Source organism: Pholis gunnellus, assembly GCF_910591455.1.
Source record: "Pholis gunnellus genome assembly, chromosome: 20".
NCBI lineage: Eukaryota > Metazoa > Chordata > Actinopteri > Perciformes > Pholidae > Pholis > Pholis gunnellus.
The window spans coordinates 20,969,599-20,994,184 of NC_136547.1; the positions used below are offsets into that span (position 1 = coordinate 20,969,599).

The following is a 24,586-nucleotide window of genomic DNA, read 5'->3' on the forward strand; positions in this document are numbered from 1 at the left end:
TCATCAACACATCTCTTGTCTCAGGATGCTTTCCCACGGCTTTCAAGACTGCCAGAGTCCCCATTCTGAAGAAACCATCACTTGACCCGTCTGATGTCAAAAACTTCAGACCGGTTTCTCTTCAACCCTTTCTATCCAAAACACACGAACGTGCTGTTTTTAACCAACTGTCTTATATCTCCATCAGAACAGCCTCCTGGACCCCCACCAGTCCGGGTTCAAGGTGGGTCACTTGACTGAGACAGCCCTCCTTGAGGTGACAGAGTCGCTTCACACCGTGAGAGCTAACTCTCTCTCCTCTGTCCTGGTTCTCCTGGACCTGTCCACCAGATCCTCCTCTCCACCCTCGAGGGGATGGCGTCTCAGGCTCTGCTCTCTCCCTGTTTGCATCCTACCTGACAGGTGGATCCTACCAGGTGACATGGAGGGGGGCCGTGTCGGAACCACGCATGCTGACTACGGGGGTTCCACAAGGTTCAGTCCTGGGCCCCCTTCTCTTCTCGCTCTACACAACATCTCTGGTTCTGTTATTCGCTCACATGACTTCTCCTCCCATTGTGATGCTGATGACACCCAGCTGGTCTCGTCATTTCCTCCGGTGACACTCAAGTGGAGGTACGCATCACTGTGTGCTTGGCTGACATCTTGAAGTGGATGAAGACACAACACCTCAAGCTCAACCTGGACAAAACCGAGCTACTGTTCCTCCTGGTGAAGGGCTGCCCGCACCGAGACCCGTCCATCACCATGGATGATACCGTGGTGACGCCAACTCGGACTGCGAGGAACCTGGGTGTGACCCTGTACGACCAGCTGTCGTTCTCAGCAAACATCTCATCGGTTACTCGCTCCTGCAGATTCCTGCTCTACAACATCAGGAGGATTCTCCTCTTCCTCACTGAGGAGACGGTGCAGGTCCTCATCCAGGCTCTGGTCATCTCCCTCCTGGTCTACTGCAGCTCTCTACTTGTCGGAGCTCCGGCGTCGGCCATCAGACCTCTGGAGCTCATCCAGGAAGCTGCAGCTCGTCTGGTGTTCAATCACCCCAAGTTCTCCCACAACCTCCCTTCTCCGTGCTCTACACTGGCTCCCTGTAAGAGCTCTCATCCAGGTTCAGACTCTGGTGCTAGTCTACAGGTCCAGACTCTGGTGCTAGCCTCCAGGGCAGTGAAAGGAACAGCTCCTTCTTGTCTCCAGGCCATGGTCTAGCCCTACACCCCCCCGACCACTTGGCTCTGCGGCCTCGGGGCGATCGGTTCCCCGTCGCTCAGAGGTCCCTGTGGCCGATGGACCCGGTCTCTGTTCTCTGTCCTGGCCCCACGATGGTGGAATGAACTCCCCACTGACGTCAGGACAGCAGAGTCGCTGCCCATCTTTCATCAGGCTGAAGACTCACCTCTTCATGAAGCTCTACCCTGAGCCTTCCTCTCAGCACTGGTTGTGTTCATGCTAGTGTGTTTCTGTACGTCTGCTCTGGTTTCTGCTCTGAGATGTTTAAAGGAGATGAACTCATGACTTCTGGTGACGAGTCGTTCTCTTGAATACTATGTTGAACACACTGACTGTAAGTCTCTTTGGATAAAAGCGTCTGCTCAATGACTGTAATGTGATGTAATGGCCGTTGGCAACTTGTCTCAGTGATTTTTTGAGTAGTGAGACTTGTGATTTGAACGTTTGACTTGATCGTCCTTCCTGTTGATTGTTTTTGTTTGATTTAACGTTCAAGAATTGATTCAAGTCCAAAAAAGAATTGAGAATAATTCTGTAGCTGAATTAGATTTTGTATTTGAAGTTAAAAAAGAACAATGACTTGCTTTCTGTTTTCCATTTTACCTGCTGATGAAGCAAACTCACTATTTAATCTTTTATAAGTTCACTGAAATAAGATATGAATATAAAACAAATAAAAATGACTTTGTTCTTTTATTGAGTGTGAAGTTTTTAACAATAAGATGTTTTGATCCAAAAGTGTGACAGGATTATTATTTGTATTGTTATTATTATTGTTGCTATTAAATATTATTTTTGGTTTGATTATTATGATTATTAATATTATTATTATTATAACAATCTTCTTCAGTAGTAGATTCTCTCCTGCTGTCGTGTCTCAGCCAGTCCAGCAGGTGGCAGCTCAGAGTCACAGATGAAAGAAGCACTGGAAGCCATTTAAAGACACAAGGCTCATTAAACGAAGAAGAACATCACTCATTCGTTCATTTAATCATTCATTCACTCGTAATTAATTTCAGCTTTATTTACACTGACGATGCGTCTTTTCTTTTTCATTCATCAACACGCAACACAAGACATCAACAAACAGAATTCACACTTATATAAATACATAAACCAACATAAACAAACACGCATACTTAAAAAAGCAAACATAAAAACATACACAGATGTTCTTTTCATAGATGTGAATTGAAATGGTTCAGAGGTCTTTGGGGTCTCTGAGTGGTTGACATGTCTTGTTTCTCAACAGGACTTGTGAATGTAAAACATGTCGTCAGTGTGAAGAGAACCAGGATGTGAACCAGCAGAGGGCAGCGTCTCTCTCCAAAGCTGAGATTTTGTGGTAAAGAACATTTTAATGTGACGAGCATCAGAAACTTCAATAACGTGTTTATGGAATTAAGATTAAAGTCAAAATAATGTCAAATAAAGGAAAATAAATACAATTTAAAATAAAAAAATATAAAAGTTGAATATCAAAATAGTAAGTCTGTCTCTGTCTCTCTCTCTCTCTCTCTCTCTCTCTCTCTCTCTGTCTCTCTCTCTCTCTCTGTCTCTCTCTCTCTCTCTCTCTCTCTCTCTCTCTCTCTCTGTCTCTCTCTCTGTCTCTCTCTCTGTCTCTGTCTCTCTCTCTGTCTCTCTCTCTCTCTGTCTCTCTCGCTCTCTCTCTCTCTCTCTGCCTCTCTCTCTCTCTCTGTCTCTCTCTCTCTGTCTCTCTCTCTCTCTGTCTCTCTCTCTCTCTGTCTCTCTCGCTCTCTCTCTCTCTCTCTCTCTCTCTCTCTCTCTCTCTCTCTCTCTCTCTCTTTTTGCCCCCCTAACGTCTCTCGCCCCCTGTGACGTCAGAGGGCTGCTCGGTAAACGGAGTCAGTCTCTCTCCGGTCTGAAGAGAAACGGAGGAAAAAAGAAAACGGGAGAGACCGACAACCCGTCTGTGTGTCTGTCTGTGAGAGCGACAGAGGAGTCCACAGAAGAAGAAGAAGAAGAAGAAGAAGAAGAAGAAGAAGAAGAAGGAGAAGAAGAAGAAGAAGAAGAAGGAGAAGGAGAAGAAGGAGAAGAAGAAGGAGAAGAAGAAGGAGAAGGAGAAGAAGAGGAAGTTGTTCTACTTTTCCTCTCCGTCTCGCGCTAACATGGATCGGACTAGAACTTTGCTCTTCTCCGCATGTCTCGTGCTGCTTTCTGTCGGAATAACGGGCGCGCGGGCGGACGCCTTCAAAGGTAACGGAGACGTTCGGGTCCGGGTTTATGGGGGGGGGGGGGGGGGGGGGTAGAACATGGAGTTGTTTCTGTGTGTCGGCATCCAAGTTTCCAGCTGGAAAATCTCCTCCTCTTCCTCTTCCTCTTCTCTTCTCTTCCTCCTCTTCTTCTCCTTCTTCTCTTTCTCTTCTCTCAGTTATTTAGCTCAGAAAAACTAAAGTTTTTAAGACAGAAGCTCCGGAGAATACTGCAAATACTGCAATTAAAGAAATACTTTAATTAAATAAATACTGCAACGAAATAAATACAGAAATATTGCAAACCATCAAATACTGCAAATGAAGAAACACTTTAATTATTTAAATTCTGCATCGAAATAAATACTGCAAATATAGAAACACTGCAAATACCTGAAGAAATACTGCAAAGAATGAAATAGATAAATACTTCCAGGAGCAAGTAGTGAGTATTATTCTACATTCAGAGCGCTGCTGACGAAAACCAACCGATTGTAGAGCAGCTGCACATTTTAGAACCCAGTATTATTCATAAATGAAGTAGAACCCTATAGAACCCAGTATTATTCATAAATATGAATGTGAGGGTTCTGGGACAAGATGATGTCATGTGTACATATTGTGAAGCCCTCTGAGGCAAATTTGTAATTTGTGATTTTGGGCTATACAACAATAAATTGAATTGAATTGAATAAATGAAGTAGAACCCTATAGAACCCAGTATAATTCATAAAAGGAGTAGAACCCAGTACTACTCTTGTTTGTAATGTATTGATATTTTTTATCATATTTCATACCTTGTAAAAACATCTTGTCAATAATGTTTTACGTCGTCATATTTTATGCATATTCATTTTATGTTCTCTGTAATATTGTAAAATATTAATACGATAAAGGTGGAGGCTTCAAATGAGCTCAAATGAGCCCAGTTGGCTTTTTGCCTCTTCCTGCTCTGTGATATTTATTTATCTCTGTTATGTTTGTTTATTTGTATTTAATTTTTTAATTTGTGCAAAATCCATAAACTAAACTCAACAATTCGTGAAAGGAGTAGAACCTAGTAGAACCAAGTAGAACCCAGTAGAGTCAGGAGATGAACAGTAAAGCTGGAGGTTTTTCATGAAAAACAAAAATGACTGTTCTTATTGAACTGCATTGTGGTTCTGACTGTTCTTTTTGAACTACATTGTGGTTCTGACTGTTCTTTTTGAACTGCATTGTGGTTCTGACTGTTCTTTTTGAACTGCATTGTGGTTCTGACTGTTCTTATTGAACTGCATTGTGGTTCTGACTGTTCTTATTGAACTGTATTGTGGTTCTGACTGTTCTTATTGAACTGTATTGTGGTTCTGACTGTTCTTATTGAACTGCATTGTGGTTCTGACTGTTCTTTTTGAACTGCATTGTGGTTCTGACTGTTCTTATTGAACTGCATTGTGGTTCTGACTGTTCTTATTGAACTGTATTGTGGTTCTGACTGTTCTTTTTGAACTGCATTGTGGTTCTGACTGTTCTTTTTGAACTGTATTGTGGTTCTGACTGTTCTTATTGAACTGTATTGTGGTTCTGACTGTTCTTATTGAACTGTATTGTGGTTCTGACTGTTCTTATTGAACTGCATTGTGGTTCTGACTGTTCTTATTGAACTGTATTGTGGTTCTGACTGTTCTTATTGAACTGTATTGTGGTTCTGACTGTTCTTATTGAACTGCATTGTGGTTCTGACTGTTCTTATTGAACTGCATTGTGGTTCTGATTGTTCTTTTTGAACTGCATTGTGGTTCTGACTGTTCTTATTGAACTGCATTGTGGTTCTGACTGTTCTTTTTGAACTGCATTGTGGTTCTGACTACTTTTTGAACTGCATTGTGGTTCTGACTGTTCTTATTGAACTGCATTGTGGTTCTGACTGTTCTTATTGAACTGCATTGTGGTTCTGACTGTTCTTATTGAACTGCATTGTGGTTCTGACTGTTCTTATTGAACTGCATTGTGGTTCTGACTGTCCCTGTGATCACATTTCATGTGAGACCCAGTAGATGTGTGTTTTTCTTTTGACTGATATCTTGTTCTTCAAAATCAGAAACAGTCTCCCATTTATACTGATACTACTGATACTATGTTCTTCTGTATACTATTGTAGTACTGTTACAGTACTATGTACTATCCAGTATTTGACTGCGTATCTGGCTCTCTGCTCCTTCACTGGCTCGTTTTAGATGTTTACATTTATTGATCAATATGTAGATATTGATATGAGAAACAATGAGAGTGTGTGTGTGTGTGTGTGTGTTCTGTGCTGCAGTACTGCTGTGGTTCTGCTGACGGGTTCTCCGTGTTCTGATGATGATGATGATTCAGTCAGCTGTTGTTCCTCTGGTCACCTGATGGGGCAGCAGCATGTAATATAATATATAATACATCTGGAATTTGAGTGTATGATGTTCAGAGAGTGTGTGTGTGTGTGTGTGTGTGTGTGTGTGTGTGTGTGTGTGTGTGTGTGTGTGTGACTTCACCACAGAAACCTGTTTTTCATTCACTGGTTAATTTACAGATGTTCTCACGTCGTCTTTCTATAGAAAACATTTATTTGACTACTTTGTGTGTCTGCGTCTGTAGAACGTCTTCACATTGAGACGCCAGTTTGTTTCCAGTTAAAGCAGCTGGAACAGAAACCCATCAGATCTCCATGTAAACCAATTAGCAACAAGTAATTAAGGAACCTCAGAAGCTCATTAGGGGTTTGTTTACCCAGTGTGTGTGTGTGTGTGTGTGTGTGTGTGTGTGTGTGTGTGTGTGTGTGTGTGTGTGTGTGTGTGTGTGTGTGTGTGTGTGTGTGTGTGTGTGTGTGTGTGTGTGTGTGTGTGTGTGTGTGTGTGTGTGTGTGTGTGTGTGTGTGTGTGTGTGTGTGTGTGTGAGTGTGTGTGTGTGTGAGTGTGTATGATTGTTTATTCTGTTAAAGAATTAACTGATTTATTCAGAGTCTCAGTTCTAACAAACACAAACTGACAGAAACTGAACTGAAAGACGAGGAGCGTCTCGCCGCCATGTTTTCTCAGCACAAAAGGTGTAAAAACCAACATAGGAAGCAGTCCAGACTCTTCCTCCTCCTCTTCTTCACGTCTCCATAAGTGTGGTGAAATAATAACTCCAGTTTTGTCTCTCAGCTGACTGAATAAAGTTTTACTTTAAAAAGTGGAATAAGAGTCATGAAGCAAAGATCAGGAGCTTTTTAACTTTGACTGTCTGAGTGTCTGCCGCCTCGGGGTGTGTTGGATCTATCCTCCTGTCCGTCCCTCTCTGCTGCACATATGGAGGGCTGTGTGTGTGTGTGTGTGTGTGTGTGTGTGTGTGTGTGTGTGTGTGTGTGTGTGTGTGTGTGTGTGTGTGTGTGTGTGTGTGTGTGTGTGTGTGTGTGTGTGTGTGTGTGTGTGTGTGTGTGTGTGTGTGTGTGTGTGTGTGTGTGTGTGAAGCAGCAGAGAAGGAAATTAAACCCTCAGTGGCCCGGGTCCAAAATGGCCGCCACGCCCTAGTAACCGTGGCGAAGGAGGGCTGCTAATGAGCGCGCTCGGCCGTCGGGTTCACGTCTGTTTGAGACGTTTGTTGTTTGTCTGTTAAACATCTCGTCTTTGGTTTCCTGTGTGTTCTGTGATGAAGGTTCGGCACATACGTCTGTACGGGATCGTTGTGTTTTACTGCTGAAGGAAATATAAATCACAGAAAGGTAAAGAAAGGTTTCCTACTTCTGTGATGATGAGCATCTTTCAGCAGGCTCTCTGGGCCGTCTCTCAGTCAGAGGGTCGGCGGTTCAATCCCCGGCTCAGGCTCCACGAGTCGCACGCCGATGTGTCCTTGAGCAACACACCTTCCCCCGGTATTGCTCCCGTAGCTGTGCCTACGGTGTAGAATTGTGATAGAATCTGAGTTGTAAGTTGCTTTGGATAAAAGTAAATGACTGTAATGTAATAATAGATGGTTACAGTCAGACAGTTCTCCTATGATGGAATGATAAGACTTTACTCAGCAAAACGCACAAACTACAACAATTATTGTGAGAAGCCTTTATGTTTGTGTATCTTTGTGGTTGTTTTGTGTCTCTTTGTATTTCTTGTGTCTCTTTGTAGTTGTTTTGTGTCTCTTTGTGTTTCTTTTGTGTCTCTTTGTAGTTGTTTTGTGTCTCTTTGTATTTCTTTTGTGTCTCTTTGTGTTTCTTTTGTGTCTATTTGAAGATCTTTTATCTCTTTGTTGTGGTTGTGAGTCTTTTTCTAGTGTTTTTGTGCTCTTCATAGCAGCAGAATGTTCCTTTAAAGTTCAGCAGAACGTCCAAAACCTTAAAACTGAACAAAGATAGAGAGAGAGGTGTCTGTAATTAGAGCACTACTGTTAACTCAGCAATACGACACACACTGTAACACACACACACACATACACACAAACTCCCTGATGACCTGGTGTGTCCAGGTTCAGGACTGTCGCTGATTCAGGACTTTACCTTTTCCTCTTGTGTGTATGTGTGTGTGTGTGTTACAGTGTGTTTGTGTTTTACAGTGTGTGTGTGTTCAGGTGCAGTCAGCTCTTTGTTCTGTCTCGTCAGGGTTTTAATGAAGCTCACAGATTAAACACAGAGTGAAGTCAGGTGTGTGTTTGTGTGTGTGTGTGTGTGTGTGTGTGTGTGTGTGTGTGTGTGTGTGTGTGTGTGTGTGTGTGTTGAGGGTCCTCAGTGAGTTAATTATCTCTCTTCAAACCTCTGAGACTTCCTGTCTTTATTTCTTCTCTCGATCTTTTCTTGTTTCTTCTTTTTGTCGTCTTAGACAAGTTCTGAACAGAGACGTTAAAGACGCTAATGACGATAAAGACGCTAACGACGTTAAAGACATTAAAGACGCTAAAGACGTTAAAGATGCTAATGACGATAAAGACGCTAAAGACGATAAAGACGCTAAAGACGTTAAAGACGCTAAAGACGTTAAAGATGCTAATGACGATAAAGACGCTAAAGACGATAAAGACGCTAAAGATGTTAAAGACGCTAAAGACGTTAAAGACGCTAAAGACGCTAAAGACGCTGATGACGATAAAGACGATAAAGACGTTAAAGACGATAAAGACGCTAATGACGATAAAGACGCTAAAGACGTTAAAGACGTTAAAGACGATAAAGACGCTAAAGACGTTAAAGACGTTAAAGACATTAAAGACGTTAAAGACATTAAAGACACTAAAGACGATAAAGACGCTAATGACGATAAAGATGATAAAGACGCTAAAGACGTTAAAGACGCTAAAGACGTTAAAGACGCTAAAGACGCTGATGACGATAAAGATGATAAAGACGCTAAAGACGTTAAAGACGATAAAGACGTTAAAGACGTTAAAGACGTTAAAGACGTTAAAGACATTAAAGACACTAAAGACGATAAAGACGCTAATGACGATAAAGATGATAAAGACGCTAAAGACGTTAAAGACGCTAAAGACGCTGATGACGATAAAGACGTTAAAGACGATAAAGACGCTAATGACGATAAAGACGCTAAAGACGTTAAAGACGTTAAAGACGTTAAAGACGTTAAAGACGTTAAAGACGCTAAAGACGTTAAAGACGTTAAAGACGCTAAAGACGTTAAAGACGCTAAAGACGCTAATGACGATAAAGATGATAAAGACGCTAAAGACGTTAAAGACATTAAAGACACTAAAGACGATAAAGACGCTAATGACGATAAAGATGATAAAGACGCTAAAGACGTTAAAGACGCTAAAGACGCTGATGACGATAAAGACGTTAAAGACGATAAAGACGCTAATGACGATAAAGATGATAAAGACGCTAAAGACGTTAAAGACGCTAAAGACGTTAAAGACGCTAAAGACGCTGATGACGATAAAGATGATAAAGACGCTAAAGACGTTAAAGACGATAAAGACGTTAAAGACGTTAAAGACGTTAAAGACATTAAAGACACTAAAGACGATAAAGACGCTAATGACGATAAAGATGATAAAGACGCTAAAGACGTTAAAGACGCTAAAGACGCTGATGACGATAAAGACGTTAAAGACGATAAAGACGCTAATGACGATAAAGACGCTAAAGACGTTAAAGACGTTAAAGACGTTAAAGACGTTAAAGACGCTAAAGACGTTAAAGACGCTAAAGACGCTAATGACGATAAAGATGATAAAGACGCTAAAGACGTTAAAGACGATAAAGACGTTAAAGACGTTAAAGACGTTAAAGACATTAAAGACACTAAAGACGATAAAGACGCTAATGACGATAAAGACGATAAAGACGCTAAAGACGTTAAAGACGCTAAAGACGCTGATGACGATAAAGACGTTAAAGACGATAAAGACGCTAATGACGATAAAGACGCTAAAGACGTTAAAGACGTTAAAGACGCTAAAGACGTTAAAGACGTTAAAGACGTTAAAGACGTTAAAGACGATAAAGACGATAAAGACGATGATGAAGACGATGATGAAGACGACAATGATGATTACGATGATGAAATCATCCAGGCGTTTTATGTTTTATCAGAATAAATATATCTGGATCTCAATGAGGCTTCAGCTCTGAAAAATATCCAAACAGTTTTAAAGTTAAACACATCACAACACTGTGTGTGTGAAGGCGATCATATGACTGTAGTGCCAGTTTAGCTGCTACACACACACACAGTAACCTTTAATGGTGTTAGTGTTCTCAACAGCGTGTGGTCACATTGAACCTGTCAGCTCCTGCTGTGTGTGTGTGTGTGTGTGTGTGTGTGTGTGTGTGTGTGTGTGTGTGTGTGTGTGTGTGTGTGTGTGTAATGGAAGGTTCGTCCATGTATCTATATTAATAATAACCCTGATATATAAATATATAGGTATGGGATGATGTTGTTACAAAAAGACTGAATTTAATATCCAACTATTTATAAATATCTATAAATGATATCTATAAACATTATATGTATAAATAAATATCGGTAAGATTAGATCGTAGGACTCCAGTCTAACGCGTCTCATCGTCTCCTGTAGTTCTTATTTTCTAATAAACAAACTAATAATAATAATTACTAATGAAATGAATGATATGTCTTTGAACTGTTTGATAATAACTATTAAAATCCCTAAATTAATATTAGTATACATCTATGTTTATTCCTGTGGTGTTTACAGAAGTGACACTCGGCTGTTAAAGATAAACAACAACAATAATAATATGATATTAATATTGTATATATATAAATATATATATGTATATATATATATATATTTGCTCATAGAAGTGCAACATATTGATGTCCCCTCTGCTCTTCGTCTCTCAGGGGACGCGAACATTTGTCTCTGAGGACAAACTCTCCAGATATTTTCCTTTATTGTGAAGAGAAATCCTCTCATTGACTCTCATTTGATCATTTAAATCGTGTCACATGATTCGTGTTGCAGCTACATAAAGACGATATAAAAACATTCTCCTTCCTGCACTTTCATGCTTCATGTTTGTATTTCAGTAATTTAAAAAATGCATACATCTTTGCTGGCTTTAATCTCCCCACAAATCCACATCAGAGCAGAATTATCTGCAGCAACAGAAGGAGGAAAGTTGCAGGACTTCCTCTGTTGTGTTCGCGGTCGGTCCAGGTCGGATTAGAGCCGATAGCGAACGGATCCCCGGCGTCGTTGAGGCGCCGAGATCGGCCCCGGTGGCCTCTGGGATTAAAACACGCCGCCTTCAGACGCAGTGTCTGCAAACCCAGCGGGGATTAAAGCGGCCGGATTAAAGCTCCTTTTGTTTAACGTGAGAGACGAGATAGAAGCCGAAGGAGGAGGATTTGTGTCTTCTGACAGCAGCACAGCGGGAGATCCACATCTCCCCCGGTCCCTGAACTCACCACGGGACGCTCTCACTGTTTATCCTCTAATTCTGAAGACACAAAGATTTATTTAAATCTGTAATATGAAAACAAACCTCACCCTCAAAATCATAAAGAGTAATCATAATGATTCAGTTCTGTTACTTTTACATTTCTACATTATAAATGTTCAAATAACATTTTATAATAAGCTGTTATTTATTCAGTGTTGAGGTGACGACAAAACAACTCAATGAGAACATGATGGTGAAGTTATTAAGAAATAAAATAAGCTCCAACAAGCAAAATGATTCAACCTCAAAGTGAATATTTAGTTTCTTACTCTCTTCGTGTGTTAAAGCTTCCAGTTCACTAATATTATATTATTATAACAGACAGACTGATGAATAAAGTTCCTAAAGGATGAATTATGTGTTTCAGTTGGTAGCTTTTCATACTAGTGACAAAAAAAACATTTCAAAGGGTTAAATAATTATGAAATGACTCATAGAACAAAGATTCACATTATTTTTATAGATTCCATCATGTATACTCATGTGTTTCTATTATAGATGTTCAGAAACCCTTTAAAGTGTAAATAAATAATATAAATCTGATATTGTTCCTCCATCTTTATGCTGATGACGCCACTCTTTAAACCATAAAGACGTCTGCTGACTTTCTAAAACTGAAATCCTTCTCGTCCTGAGGCGTCTTTTCTTGTTTATTTAACCTGAATTCTGAAATTCATGTTCGCATTTTAGGAATACCAATAAAATCAGTTCATATCTGAGCTTCAGAGACAAACTTTCATTTGGTCTCATTTAGACCAAAGAAAAGAGATTTTAACGTCTTTACAACGACCCCACAGATTATTACTAAATCTCTAGAAACACTGTGTCCTCATAAACCTGCACACAGTCGGAGGTCCCCACGAGGTATTTAAAGTCAGACTTCAAAAAATGTTTATTTTATCGAGAGGCTCTTTTGGATTTGGTTTAAATAAATGTGTGTTTGTGAAATTCATATTTAAGACTAAATATATAAGAAATAATCTTTAAACTTTTATTTAGAGACAATTTGTGGATTAGTCATCAATTGCAGGCCACACCCACCACGAACATCCATACATGTATTATTATTTATTATTGTCTTTATTGGGGGGGGGGGGGCACACCTTGAAATTCATCACATGACCGTCGTCATGGTAACAGAGTGCCGCCCTGACAGCAGGCAGCTCGTCGTATATTTGTTCTTCTTTTTTTTGTCTCTCTTGAGATTAACCAAATTATTTCTCCGACATCAGATTATAAAAACAGTCAGCATGTCCAAAAGAGTGTGTGTGTGTGTGTGTGTGTGTGTGTGTGTGTGTGTGTGTGTGTGTGTGTGTGTGTGTGTGTGTGTGTGTGTGTGTGTGTGTGTGTGTGTGTGAGAGTGTGTGTGTGTTAATCTCTGTCCAGAGATGTCATTCTGATTAGTGTTGTGGTCCAAATCCCTGATCATATTCATAGGATTATTGTTTGAAGATGTGTGTGTGTGTGTGTGTGTGTGTGCGTGTGTGTGTGAGAGAGTGTTTGTGTTTGTTTGTGTGTGTGTGTGTGTGTGTGTGTGTGATGACTTGAAGACAGACTGAAGTAATGAGACATGGATTAGTGTGTGTGTGTGTGTGTGTGTGTGTGTGTGTTATCAGTATAATCTGTGTTAAGATGCTTCCTGCCTGTTCAGCATCTCTCAAACACACACACGTCTGTCCTTCTGTACTTGTGAGGACCCTCACCTCCTCGATACACGATGAAGACCTCAGGAGAACATCTTCATCATGTTGGTTTGATCATCATGAGTTAGTGGAGCTTCTGTATTTAGATGATTCATATTCAGACGCATCTCCTGCTTGTTTTTATTAATCTACGTCAGAAAACACTGAAGTTTACCTGGAATCACTCCACTTCTATCTTTACTCCACTTCTCTTCACTTCTCTTCACTCCACTTCACTTCTCTTTACTTCACTTCTATCTTTACTTCTCTTCACTTCTCTTTACTTCACTTCACTTCTCTTTACTTCACTTCTATCTTTACTTCTCTTCACTTCTCTTTACTTCTCTTCACTTCTCTTTACTTCACTTCACTTCTCTTTACTTCACTTCTATCTTTACTTCTCTTCACTTCTCTTCACTCCACTTCACTTCTCTTTACTTCACTTCTATCTTTACTTCACTTCTCTTCTCTTCTCTTCACTTCACTTCTATCTTTACTTCTCTTCACATTTCTTCACTTCTCTTTACTTCACTTCTCTTCTCTTTACTTCACTTCACTTCTATCGTTACTTCTCTTCTCTTTACTTCTCTTCACTTCACTTCTATCTTTACTTCACTTCACTTCTCTTTACTTCTCTTCACATTTCTTCACTTCTCTTTACTTCACTTCACTTCTCTTTACTTCACTTCTATCTTTACTTCTCTTCACTTCTCTTTACTTCACTTCTATCTTTACTTCTCTTCACTTCTCTTTACTTCACTTCACTTCTCTTTACTTCACTTCTATCTTTACTTCTCTTCACTTCTCTTTACTTCTCTTCACTTCTCTTTACTTCACTTCACTTCTCTTTACTTCACTTCTATCTTTACTTCTCTTCACTTCTCTTTACTTCTCTTCACTTCTCTTTACTTCACTTCACTTCTCTTTACTTCTCTTCACTTCTCTTTACTTCACTTCACTTCTCTTTACTTCACTTCACTTCTCTTTACTTCTCTTCACTTCTCTTTACTTCACTTCACTTCTCTTTACTTCACTTCACTTCTCTTTACTTCACTTCTATCTTTACTTCTCTTCACTTCTCTTCACTTCACTTCTCTTTACTTCACTTCTATCTTTACTTCTCTTCACTTCTCTTTACTTCACTTCACTTCTCTTTACTTCACTTCTATCTTTACTTCTCTTCACTTCTCTTCACTCCACTTCACTTCTCTTTACTTCACTTCTATCTTTACTTCACTTCTCTTCTCTTCTCTTCACTTCACTTCTCTTTACTTCACTTCTATCTTTACTTCTCTTCACTTCTCTTTACTTCTCTTCACTTCTCTTTACTTCACTTCACTTCTCTTTACTTCACTTCTATCTTTACTTCTCTTCACTTCTCTTTACTTCTCTTCACTTCTCTTTACTTCACTTCACTTCTCTTTACTTCACTTCACTTCTCTTTACTTCTCTTCACTTCTCTTTACTTCACTTCACTTCTCTTTACTTCACTTCACTTCTCTTTACTTCACTTCTATCTTTACTTCTCTTCACTTCTCTTCACTTCACTTCTCTTTACTTCACTTCTATCTTTACTTCTCTTCACTTCTCTTTACTTCACTTCACTTCTCTTTACTTCACTTCTATCTTTACTTCTCTTCACTTCTCTTCACTCCACTTCACTTCTCTTTACTTCACTTCTATCTTTACTTCACTTCTCTTCTCTTCTCTTCACTTCACTTCTATCTTTACTTCTCTTCACTTCTCTTCTCTTCTCTTTACTTCTCTTCACTTCACTTCTATCTTTACTTCTCTTTACTTCACTTCACTTCTATCTTTACTTCACTTCTCTTCTCTTCTCTTCACTTCACTTCACTTCTATCTTTACTTCTCTTCTCTTCACTTCTCTTCACTCCACTTCACTTCTCTTTACTTCACTTCTATCTTTACTTCTCTTTACTTCACTTCACTTCTATCTTTACTTCACTTCTCTTCTCTTCACTTCACTTCTATCTTTACTTCTCTTCTCTTCACTTCTCTTTACTTCACTTCTCTTCTCTTTACTTCTCTTCTCTTCACTTCACTTCTATCTTTACTTCTCTTCACTTCACTTCTCTTCTCTTCACTTCTCTTCTCTTTACTTCTCTTCACTTCACTTCACTTCTATCTTTACTTCTCTTCACTTCACTTCTCTTTACTTCACTTCTCTTCTCTTTACTTCTCTTCTCTTCACTTCTCTTCTCTTCACTTCACTTCTCTTTTCTTCACTTCTCTTCTCTTCTCTTTACTTCTCTTCACTTCACTTCACTTCTATCTTTACTTCTCTTCACTTCACTTCTCTTCTCTTCACTTCTCTTCTCTTTACTTCTCTTCACTTCACTTCACTTCTATCTTTACTTCTCTTCACTTCACTTCTCTTTACTTCACTTCTCTTCTCTTTACTTCTCTTCTCTTCACTTCTCTTCTCTTCACTTCACTTCTCTTTTCTTCACTTCTCTTCTCTTCTCTTCACTTCTCTTCTCTTTACTTCTCTTCACTTCACTTCACTTCTATCTTTACTTCTCTTCACTTCTCTTCACTTCTCTTCACTTTACTTCTCTTCACTTCACTTCACTTCTATCTTTACTTCTCTTCACTTCTCTTCACTTCACTTCTCTTCACTTCACTTCTCTTCACTTCTATCTTTACTTCTCTTCTCTTCACTTCACTTCACTTCTATCTTTACTTCTCTTCACTTCTCTTCTCTTCACTTCTCTTCACTTTACTTCTCTTCACTTCACTTCACTTCTATCTTTACTTCTCTTCACTTCTCTTCACTTCTCTTCACTTTACTTCTCTTCACTTCACTTCACTTCTATCTTTACTTCTCTTCACTTCTCTTCACTTCACTTCTCTTCACTTCACTTCTCTTCACTTCTATCTTTACTTCTCTTCACTTCTCTTCACTTCTATCTTTACTTCTCTTCTCTTCACTTCACTTCACTTCTATCTTTACTTCTCTTCACTTCTCTTTTCTTCACTTCTCTTCACATTCTTGTGTTGAAGCTTTGGGACAATTTTCTTTCTTTAATATCTGTGAATATCATCTATATTTAGATTAATATTTATCACCCTAACCCCTCAGCTTTAATACAAGAACCTGTCTCTCTCTCTGCCTGTCTCTCTCTCTGTCTCACTCTCTGTCTCTCTCTCTCTCTCTCTGTCTCTCTCTCTCTCTGTATCTCTGCCTGTCTCACTCTCTGTCTCTCTGTCTCTCTCTCTCACTCTCTCACTCTCTGTCTCTCTCTGCCTGTCTCACTCTCTGTCTCTCTGTCTCTCTCTCTCTCTCTCACTCTCTGTCTCTCTCTGTCTCTCTCTCTCTGTCTCTCTCTGCTTGTCTCACTCTCTCTCTCTGTCTCTCTCTCTCTCTGTCTCTCTCTGCCTGTCTCACTCTCTCTCTCTCTGCTTGTCTGTCTCTTCATTGCCGACGGTTAAATTAAATGAAAAAGAAAGGAAGGAAGGATAAATATTTTATTACGATTTTAACGCTTTTCTTTTATCATAATCATTATGATAATTATCAGCAAAAGTGCTGCCAGCTAAAACACACACACACACACACACACACACACACACACACACACACACACACACACACACACACACACACACACACACACACACACACACACACACAGTAAAGCCTACAGGGACTTGGGCCCAGAAGCTGCTATTTAACCCATATTACTACAGTAAATATTCATACGCAGCTAATATCTGTGTGTGTGTGTGTGTGTGTGTGTGTGTGTGTGTGTGTGTTTAAATATTAATCATGTTTCTGGATTCAGCCGTTTGAAATACAAACATCTGCTCTTCTGATTCTGTTTCTTTAACTGGTTCAAGTCCAGTAAAACCAGTCTGGTGAATGTTCAACATGTTGGACTCATTACTGAGAGATTACATCTCGTTCTACTGACCTCAAGAGAACCAAAACTATTAGAGAACGTTGAAAGAATTAAAGAACCAAAGTCAAACATCAGGCAAATAAACGTCCTTTAATGGTCCTTTAATGGTTCTTTAATCATTTTGTAAACGTTCTTTAAACCTTCTTTAATTGTTCTTTAAACCTTCTTTAATGGTTCTTTAATCGTTATTTAATCGTTCTTTAAACATTCTTTAAACGTTCTTTAATTGTTCTTAAAACGTTCTTTAATGGTTCTTTAATCGTTCTTTACACATTCTTTAATTGTTCTTTAATTGTTCTTTAAACATTCTTTAATTGTTCTTTAATTGTTCTTTAATCATTCTTTAAACATTCTTTAATTGTTCTTTAAACCTTCTTTAAACGTTCTTTAATTGTTCTTTAGACGTTCTTTAATGGTTCTTTAATTGTTCTTTAAACGTTCTTTAATTGTTCTTTAAACGTTCTTTAATGGTTCTTTAATTGTTCTTTAATGGTTCTTTAATCGTTCTTTAAATGTTCTTTAAAGACTCTTTAACCTCTCTTAACTTCTCTTAACCTCCACCAATCACAGAGCTACTTCTTGGTTTCCTGCGGTTATGCTCTGACACACATACAGCCAATCATTAATCAGACTGGTGGCATATTAAGAGTCTGGAGCAGCCCGAGGACACACACACAAACACACACACACACACACACACACACACACACACACACACACACACACACACACACACACACACACACAGTGACCCAAAAACTAGTCCTCAGTACAAAGACGTCTCACACTGAAGCGCTCAGCTGGACGATCGCGTGGAGTCAGTCGCCGTGTTTGCAGACGACAGTGAACGCACCGTCAGACTGATGAATAAAAAACATTTTATAGTTTAAATAAAAAACATCTAAATAAAAAACTTTTTATAGTTTGAATAAAAAACATCTAAATAAAAAACATTTGATAGTTTAACATTTTTTTTCATATTCAGGAGAAATCTGAATATATAGATTTAGACCAGAAACCAACCAGAATGTTTAAAGAACGATTAAAGAACGATTAAAGAACAATTAAAGAATGTTTAAAGAACCATTAAAGAACCATTAAAGAACAATTAAAGAACGTTTAAAGAACAATTAAAGAACATTTAAAGAACGTTTAAAGAACCATTAAAGAACGTTTAAAGAACAATTAAAGAACGTTTAAAGAACCATTAAAGAATGTTTAAAGAACGATTAAAGAACGTTTAAAGAACGATTAAAGAACGATTAAAGAACAATTAAAGAACGTTTAAAGAACAATTAAAGAACGTTTAAAGAACAATTAAAGAACGTTTAAAGAACGATTAAAGAACAATTAAAGAATGTTTAAAGAACGATTAAAGAACGATTAAAGAATGTTTAAAGAACGATTAAAGAACGTTTAAAGAACCATTAAAGAACGTTTAAAGAACGATTAAAGAACAATTAAAGAATGTTTAAAGAACGATTAAAGAACAATTAAAGAACATTTAAAGAACAATTAAAGAATGTTTAAAGAACGATTAAAGAACGTTTAAAGAACCATTAAAGAACGTTTAAAGAACAATTAAAGAATGTTTAAAGAACGATTAAAGAACGTTTAAAGAACAATTAAAGAAGGTTTAAAGAACGATTAAAGAACCATTAAAGAACAATTAAAGAACGTTTAAAGAACAATTAAAGAACCTTTAAAGAAGGTTTAAAGAACCATTAAAGAATGTTTAAAGAACGATTAAAGAACGATTAAAGAACAATTAAAGAACGTTTAAAGAACAATTAAAGAAGGTTTAAAGAACAATTAAAGAACGTTTAAAGAAGGTTTAAAGAACCATTAAAGAACGTTTAAAGAACAATTAAAGAACGTTTAAAGAACCATTAAAGAACGTTTAAAGAACCATTAAAGAAGGTTTAAAGAACCATTAAAGAACGTTTAAAGAACAATTAAAGAACGTTTAAAGAACAATTAAAGAACGATTAAAGAACAATTAAAGAACGTTTAAAGAATGTTTAAATCCCAGTCGAGTCACTTCTGTCTCTAAATTGACGACATGTGAAACTTGTTCGTCCCTTCAGGAGCAACACTGTATATTATTGATTAATACAAATATATCAGTATAGTTAAAAACACAAAGAAAATCCTCATATTGATATTTGTAATAAGGAAGACGACTAAAATATAAAACATTCAAAACAGAATTTTCACGTTAATTAGTAAATTACGGACTCTGAGATAACATCTTATAGATACGACATAAAAAAGTCAGAGAAGAAGAAATATTAAATAATGAAAACATGAACTAAGAGTGTTTAAAGAGTCTGAAGACGAACATCTGAGTTTAATGACGTTTTTATAAAATGTTTTATAACGCTCTGACCCACAATCAGATAGACAGGCCGCAGAGAGACAGACAGGTAAACGTGGTGGTGGAGGTCTAAGTGCCCCCCAGGCCCGCAGCAGATTAGCATGAGTGGTCGACGCCACGAGCACGCTGCAGGCAAGAAACAGGATTTACAGTGTGTGTGTGTGAGAGTGTTTCCTCTACATGAAGTATCTCTACTGAAGGTTTCCTCTACATGAAGTATCTCTACTGAAGGTCTCCTCTACATGAAGTATCTCTACTGAAGGTCTCCTCTACATGAAGTATCTCTACTGAAGGTCTCCTCTACATGAAGTATCTCTACTGAAGGTTTCCTCTACATGAAGTATCTCTACTGAAGGTGTCCTCTACATGAAGTATCTCTACTGAAGGTCTCCTCTACATGAAGTATCTCTACTGAAGGTCTCCTCTACATGAAGTATCTCTACTGAAGGTCTCCTCTACATGAAGTATCTCTACTGAAGGTTTCCTCTACATGAAGTATCTCTACTGAAGGTCTCCTCTACATGAAGTATCTCTACTGAAGGTTTCCTCTACATGAAGTATCTCTACTGAAGGTCTCCTCTACATGAAGTATCTCTACTGAAGGTCTCCTCTACATGAAGTATCTCTACTGAAGGTCTCCTCTACATGAAGTATCTCTACTGAAGGTTTCCTCTACATGAAGTATCTCTACTGAAGGTTTCCTCTACATGAAGTATCTCTACTGAAGGTCTCCTCTACATGAAGTATCTCTACTGAAGGTCTCCTCTACATGAAGTATCTCTACTGAAGGTTTCCTCTACATGAAGTATCTCTACTGAAGGTCTCCTCTACATGAAGTATCTCTACTGAAGGTCTCCTCTACATGAAGTATCTCTACTGAAGGTCTCCTCTACATGAAGTATCTCTACTGAAGGTTTCCTCTACATGAAGTATCTCTACTGAAGGTCTCCTCTACATGAAGTATCTCTACTGAAGGTTTCCTCTACATGAAGTATCTCTACTGAAGGTCTCCTCTACATGAAGTATCTCTACTGAAGGTTTCCTCTACATGAAGTATCTCTACTGAAGGTCTCCTCTACATGAAGTATCTCTACTGAAGGTCTCCTCTACATGAAGTATCTCTACTGAAGGTTTCCTCTACATGAAGTATCTCTACTGAAGGTCTCCTCTACATGAAGTATCTCTACTGAAGGTTTCCTCTACATGAAGTATCTCTACTGAAGGTCTCCTCTACATGAAGTATCTCTACTGAAGGTCTCCTCTACATGAAGTATCTCTACTGAAGGTTTCCTCTACATGAAGTATCTCTACTGAAGGTCTCCTCTACATGAAGTATCTCTACTGAAGGTCTCCTCTACATGAAGTATCTCTACTGAAGGTTTCCTCTACATGAAGTATCTCTACTGAAGGTCTCCTCTACATGAAGTATCTCTACTGAAGGTTTCCTCTACATGAAGTATCTCTACTGAAGGTCTCCTCTACATGAAGTATCTCTACTGAAGGTCTCCTCTACATGAAGTATCTCTACTGAAGGTTTCCTCTACATGAAGTATCTCTACTGAAGGTCTCCTCTACATGAAGTATCTCTACTGAAGGTCTCCTCTACATGAAGTATCTCTACTGAAGGTTTCCTCTACATGAAGTATCTCTACTGAAGGTCTCCTCTACATGAAGTATCTCTACTGAAGGTCTCCTCTACATGAAGTATCTCTACTGAAGGTCTCCTCTACATGAAGTATCTCTACTGAAGGTTTCCTCTACATGAAGTATCTCTACTGAAGGTCTCCTCTACATGAAGTATCTCTACTGAAGGTCTCCTCTACATGAAGTATCTCTACTGAAGGTCTCCTCTACATGAAGTATCTCTACTGAAGGTCTCCTCTACATGAAGTATCTCTACTGAAGGTCTCCTCTACATGAAGTATCTCTACTGAAGGTTTCCTCTACATGAAGTATCTCTACTGAAGGTCTCCTCTACATGAAGTATCTCTACTGAAGGTCTCCTCTACATGAAGTATCTCTACTGAAGGTCTCCTCTACATGAAGTATCTCTACTGAAGGTCTCCTCTACATGAAGTATCTCTACTGAAGGTCTCCTCTACATGAAGTATCTCTACTGAAGGTCTCCTCTACATGAAGTATCTCTACTGAAGGTCTCCTCTACATGAAGTATCTCTACTGAAGGTCTCCTCTACATGAAGTATCTCTACTGAAGGTCTCCTCTACATGAAGTATCTCTACTGAAGGTCCCCTCTACATGAAGTATCTCTACTGAAGGTTTCTTCTACATGAAGTATCTCTACTGAAGGTCTCCTCTACATGAAGTATCTCTACTGAAGGTGTCCTCTACATGAAGTATCTCTACTGAAGGTCTCCTCTACATGAAGTATCTCTACTGAAGGTGTCCTCTACATGAAGTATCTCTACTGAAGGTCTCCTCTACATGAAGTATCTCTACTGAAGGTTTCCTCTACATGAAGTATCTCTACTGAAGGTTTCCTCTACATGAAGTATCTCTACTGAAGGTGTCCTCTACATGAAGTATCTCTACTGAAGGTCTCCTCTACATGAAGTATCTCTACTGAAGGTTTCCTCTACATGAAGTATCTCTACTGAAGGTTTCCTCTACATGAAGTATCTCTACTGAAGGTCTCCTCTACATGAAGTATCTCTACTGAAGGTCTCCTCTACATGAAGTATCTCTACTGAAGGTCTCCTCTACATGAAGTATCTCTACTGAAGGTTTCCTCTACATGAAGTATCTCTACTGAAGGTCTCCTCTACATGAAGTATCTCTACTGAAGGTCTCCTCTACATGAAGTATCTCTACTGAAGGTTTCCTCTACATGAAGTATCTCTACTGAAGGTCTCTTCTACATGAAGTATCTCTACTGAAGGTCTCTTCTACATGAAGTATCTCTACTGAAGGTCTCCTCTACATGAAGTATCTCTACTGAAGGTTTCCTCTACATGAAGTATCTCTACTGAAGGTTTCCTCTACATGAAGTATCTCTACTGAAGGTCTCCTCTACATGAAGTATCTCTACTGAAGGTCTCCTCTACATGAAGTATCTCTACTGAAGGTTTCCTCTACATGAAGTATCTCTACTGAAGGTCTCTTCTACATGAAGTATCTCTACTGAAGGTTTCCTCTACATGAAGTATCTCTACTGAAGGTTTCCTCTACATGAAGTATCTCTACTGAAGGTCTCCTCTACATGAAGTATCTCTACTGAAGGTTTCCTCTACATGAAGTATCTCTACTGAAGGTTTCCTCTACATGAAGTATCTCTACTGAAGGTCTCCTCTACATGAAGTATCTCTACTGAAGGTTTTAATCTGTCATCTCTATTTAACATCTTGTCCAATGTAACCTCCTCTCCAGTCTTCACACACTCTGTTTGGCTGCGATATTCTTTATTGTTCATATCTCTGACAGTCTCACACCTGCTGTGTGTGTGTGTGTGTGTGTGTGTTGTATTGTATGAGCGTCCTGTGGGAGGAGACCTTTTCAGCCTCTGCCAGGCTGAATGATCCCCCCCCCTCTCTGCTGGAGGATAGACATGACCTTCTGTGAGGAGGGTGAGGAAACGAAGACTCTGGGGTGCTCTTCATCAGCTCGAGGTGTCATCCTTGACATTCACACCTCTGTGTGTTCATGTTCATGTCATTTGTTCTATTAATTGTGTGCCGACTTGTTTCTCTAGAATCATCTGATGTCTTTGTGGAGTCTGTGGTTCAAACCTATTTCAGTTTACCATAAAACAGTAAAGTTCTTCTACATGAGTTTGAATTGTTGAAGGAACCCGAATGGTTCTAATAGAAATCAATCAAACAGATTTGTATAATCTGTGAACTGTTTATCAGGTAAAACCTCCAGTGGAACCAAATCTTCTGGTTCTGTGAACATATGATTATCTCTGTATAGTTCTATAGTTGTATTGTTCTATATTTCTATATTTCTATTGTTATATTGTTCTATATTTCTATTGTTATATAGTTCTATATTTCTATATTTCTAGATCAATAAATATGAATCAATAACGTCGTGTTGAGAACATTAGTTTCTTTGAGTTAGATGTTGAAAGAAGTAGAATAAGATTTAGTGAACTTCAGGAGAACCAGACAATCTGCTGCTGTATTGATCACTGCAACACACACACACACACACACACACACACACACACACACACACACACACACACACACACACACACACACACACACACACACACACACACACACACACTGATTTATGATGACTCAGCAGGACAGAAAAAGTCCTCTAAATGTCTCTCTCTCGCTTTTGCTGCTTCACTTTCTCTTTGTTTTCTTTCTTCTTCTTTGTGTTTTTAATACTTATTAACATATTAACATTAATATCATCAATCTCATTAATGTCTCCGGCATCAAAGACATTTCTAGAAGAAATTACCCAGCATGCATCAGCAATAATCCCACGATCCTCCTCTGATCCTGATGTCAAACAGATTAGATTCATTTTTCTTCTTCTTCTTATCTGGAACACAGACGGTTCAATCTGACATGATTCTGGTTTATGATACGTCTTAATCTGTGTGTGTGTGTGTGTGTGTGTGTGTGTGTGTGTGTGTGTGTGTGTGTGTGTGTGTGTGTGTGTGTGTGTGTGTGTGTGTGTGTGTGTGTGTGTGTGTGTGTGTGCGCTTAAAGAAGCCCATCTGTTGACTTCGGATCATTTTCATTTTTTAATTAAAATTCAGTCTTAATCACAAACCTGTCGGTCGGTCTGTCCGGTAACAAGACAGAAGCTTGAATTCTATTGGTCAGATAGAGAAAAGTGAAGGACCCAGAGAGCGGCCATGTTTTTATATTTTATGATCAATAATCAGCTCAAAAACAAACTGACTCTCTGGAATCATTTTAAAGCACAAATCCTCTGAAGGAGCTCCTTAGCTAACAGCTAATTAGCTATTAGCTATTAGCTCGAGCTGCTTGTTGAGCATCAAACCCACAGAAGACTGTTGACTTTATCTGAGCTCATTTGTCCGTGTGACTCATCCAGTTTAGTTTAGTTTAGTTTCGAGCTGTAATGATAAAATATATCAGTTTTTTGGCTTCTTATAAACTCAAACATAAAATTCTGCACCACCAAAACAAGCTTCCTGTTCTACTTGAAGTCCACCATCTAAACCAGTCAAGTGCTCATTGTGGACTCTGAAGGGGGCGGGGCCTGGACATGAAGACGGAGTGACAGCTGGTGT

General features: G+C 38.8%; 1 protein-coding gene across 2 annotated transcripts in view; it reads left to right on the top strand.

Moving 5' to 3' along the window:
- Nucleotides 1-3,104: 3,104 nt before the first annotated feature.
- Nucleotides 3,105-24,586, top strand: part of LOC306712246 (receptor-type tyrosine-protein phosphatase mu-like) — a 123,220-nt gene continuing 101,738 nt past the window's right edge. For both annotated transcript variants that reach the window (XM_079181430.1, XM_079181431.1), the window contains exon 1: nucleotides 3,105-3,447. In XM_079181430.1, the coding sequence (XP_079037556.1) occupies nucleotides 3,360-3,447 (88 nt within the window). In that variant the 5' untranslated portion in view covers nucleotides 3,105-3,359. The remainder of the gene's footprint in view (nucleotides 3,448-24,586) is intronic.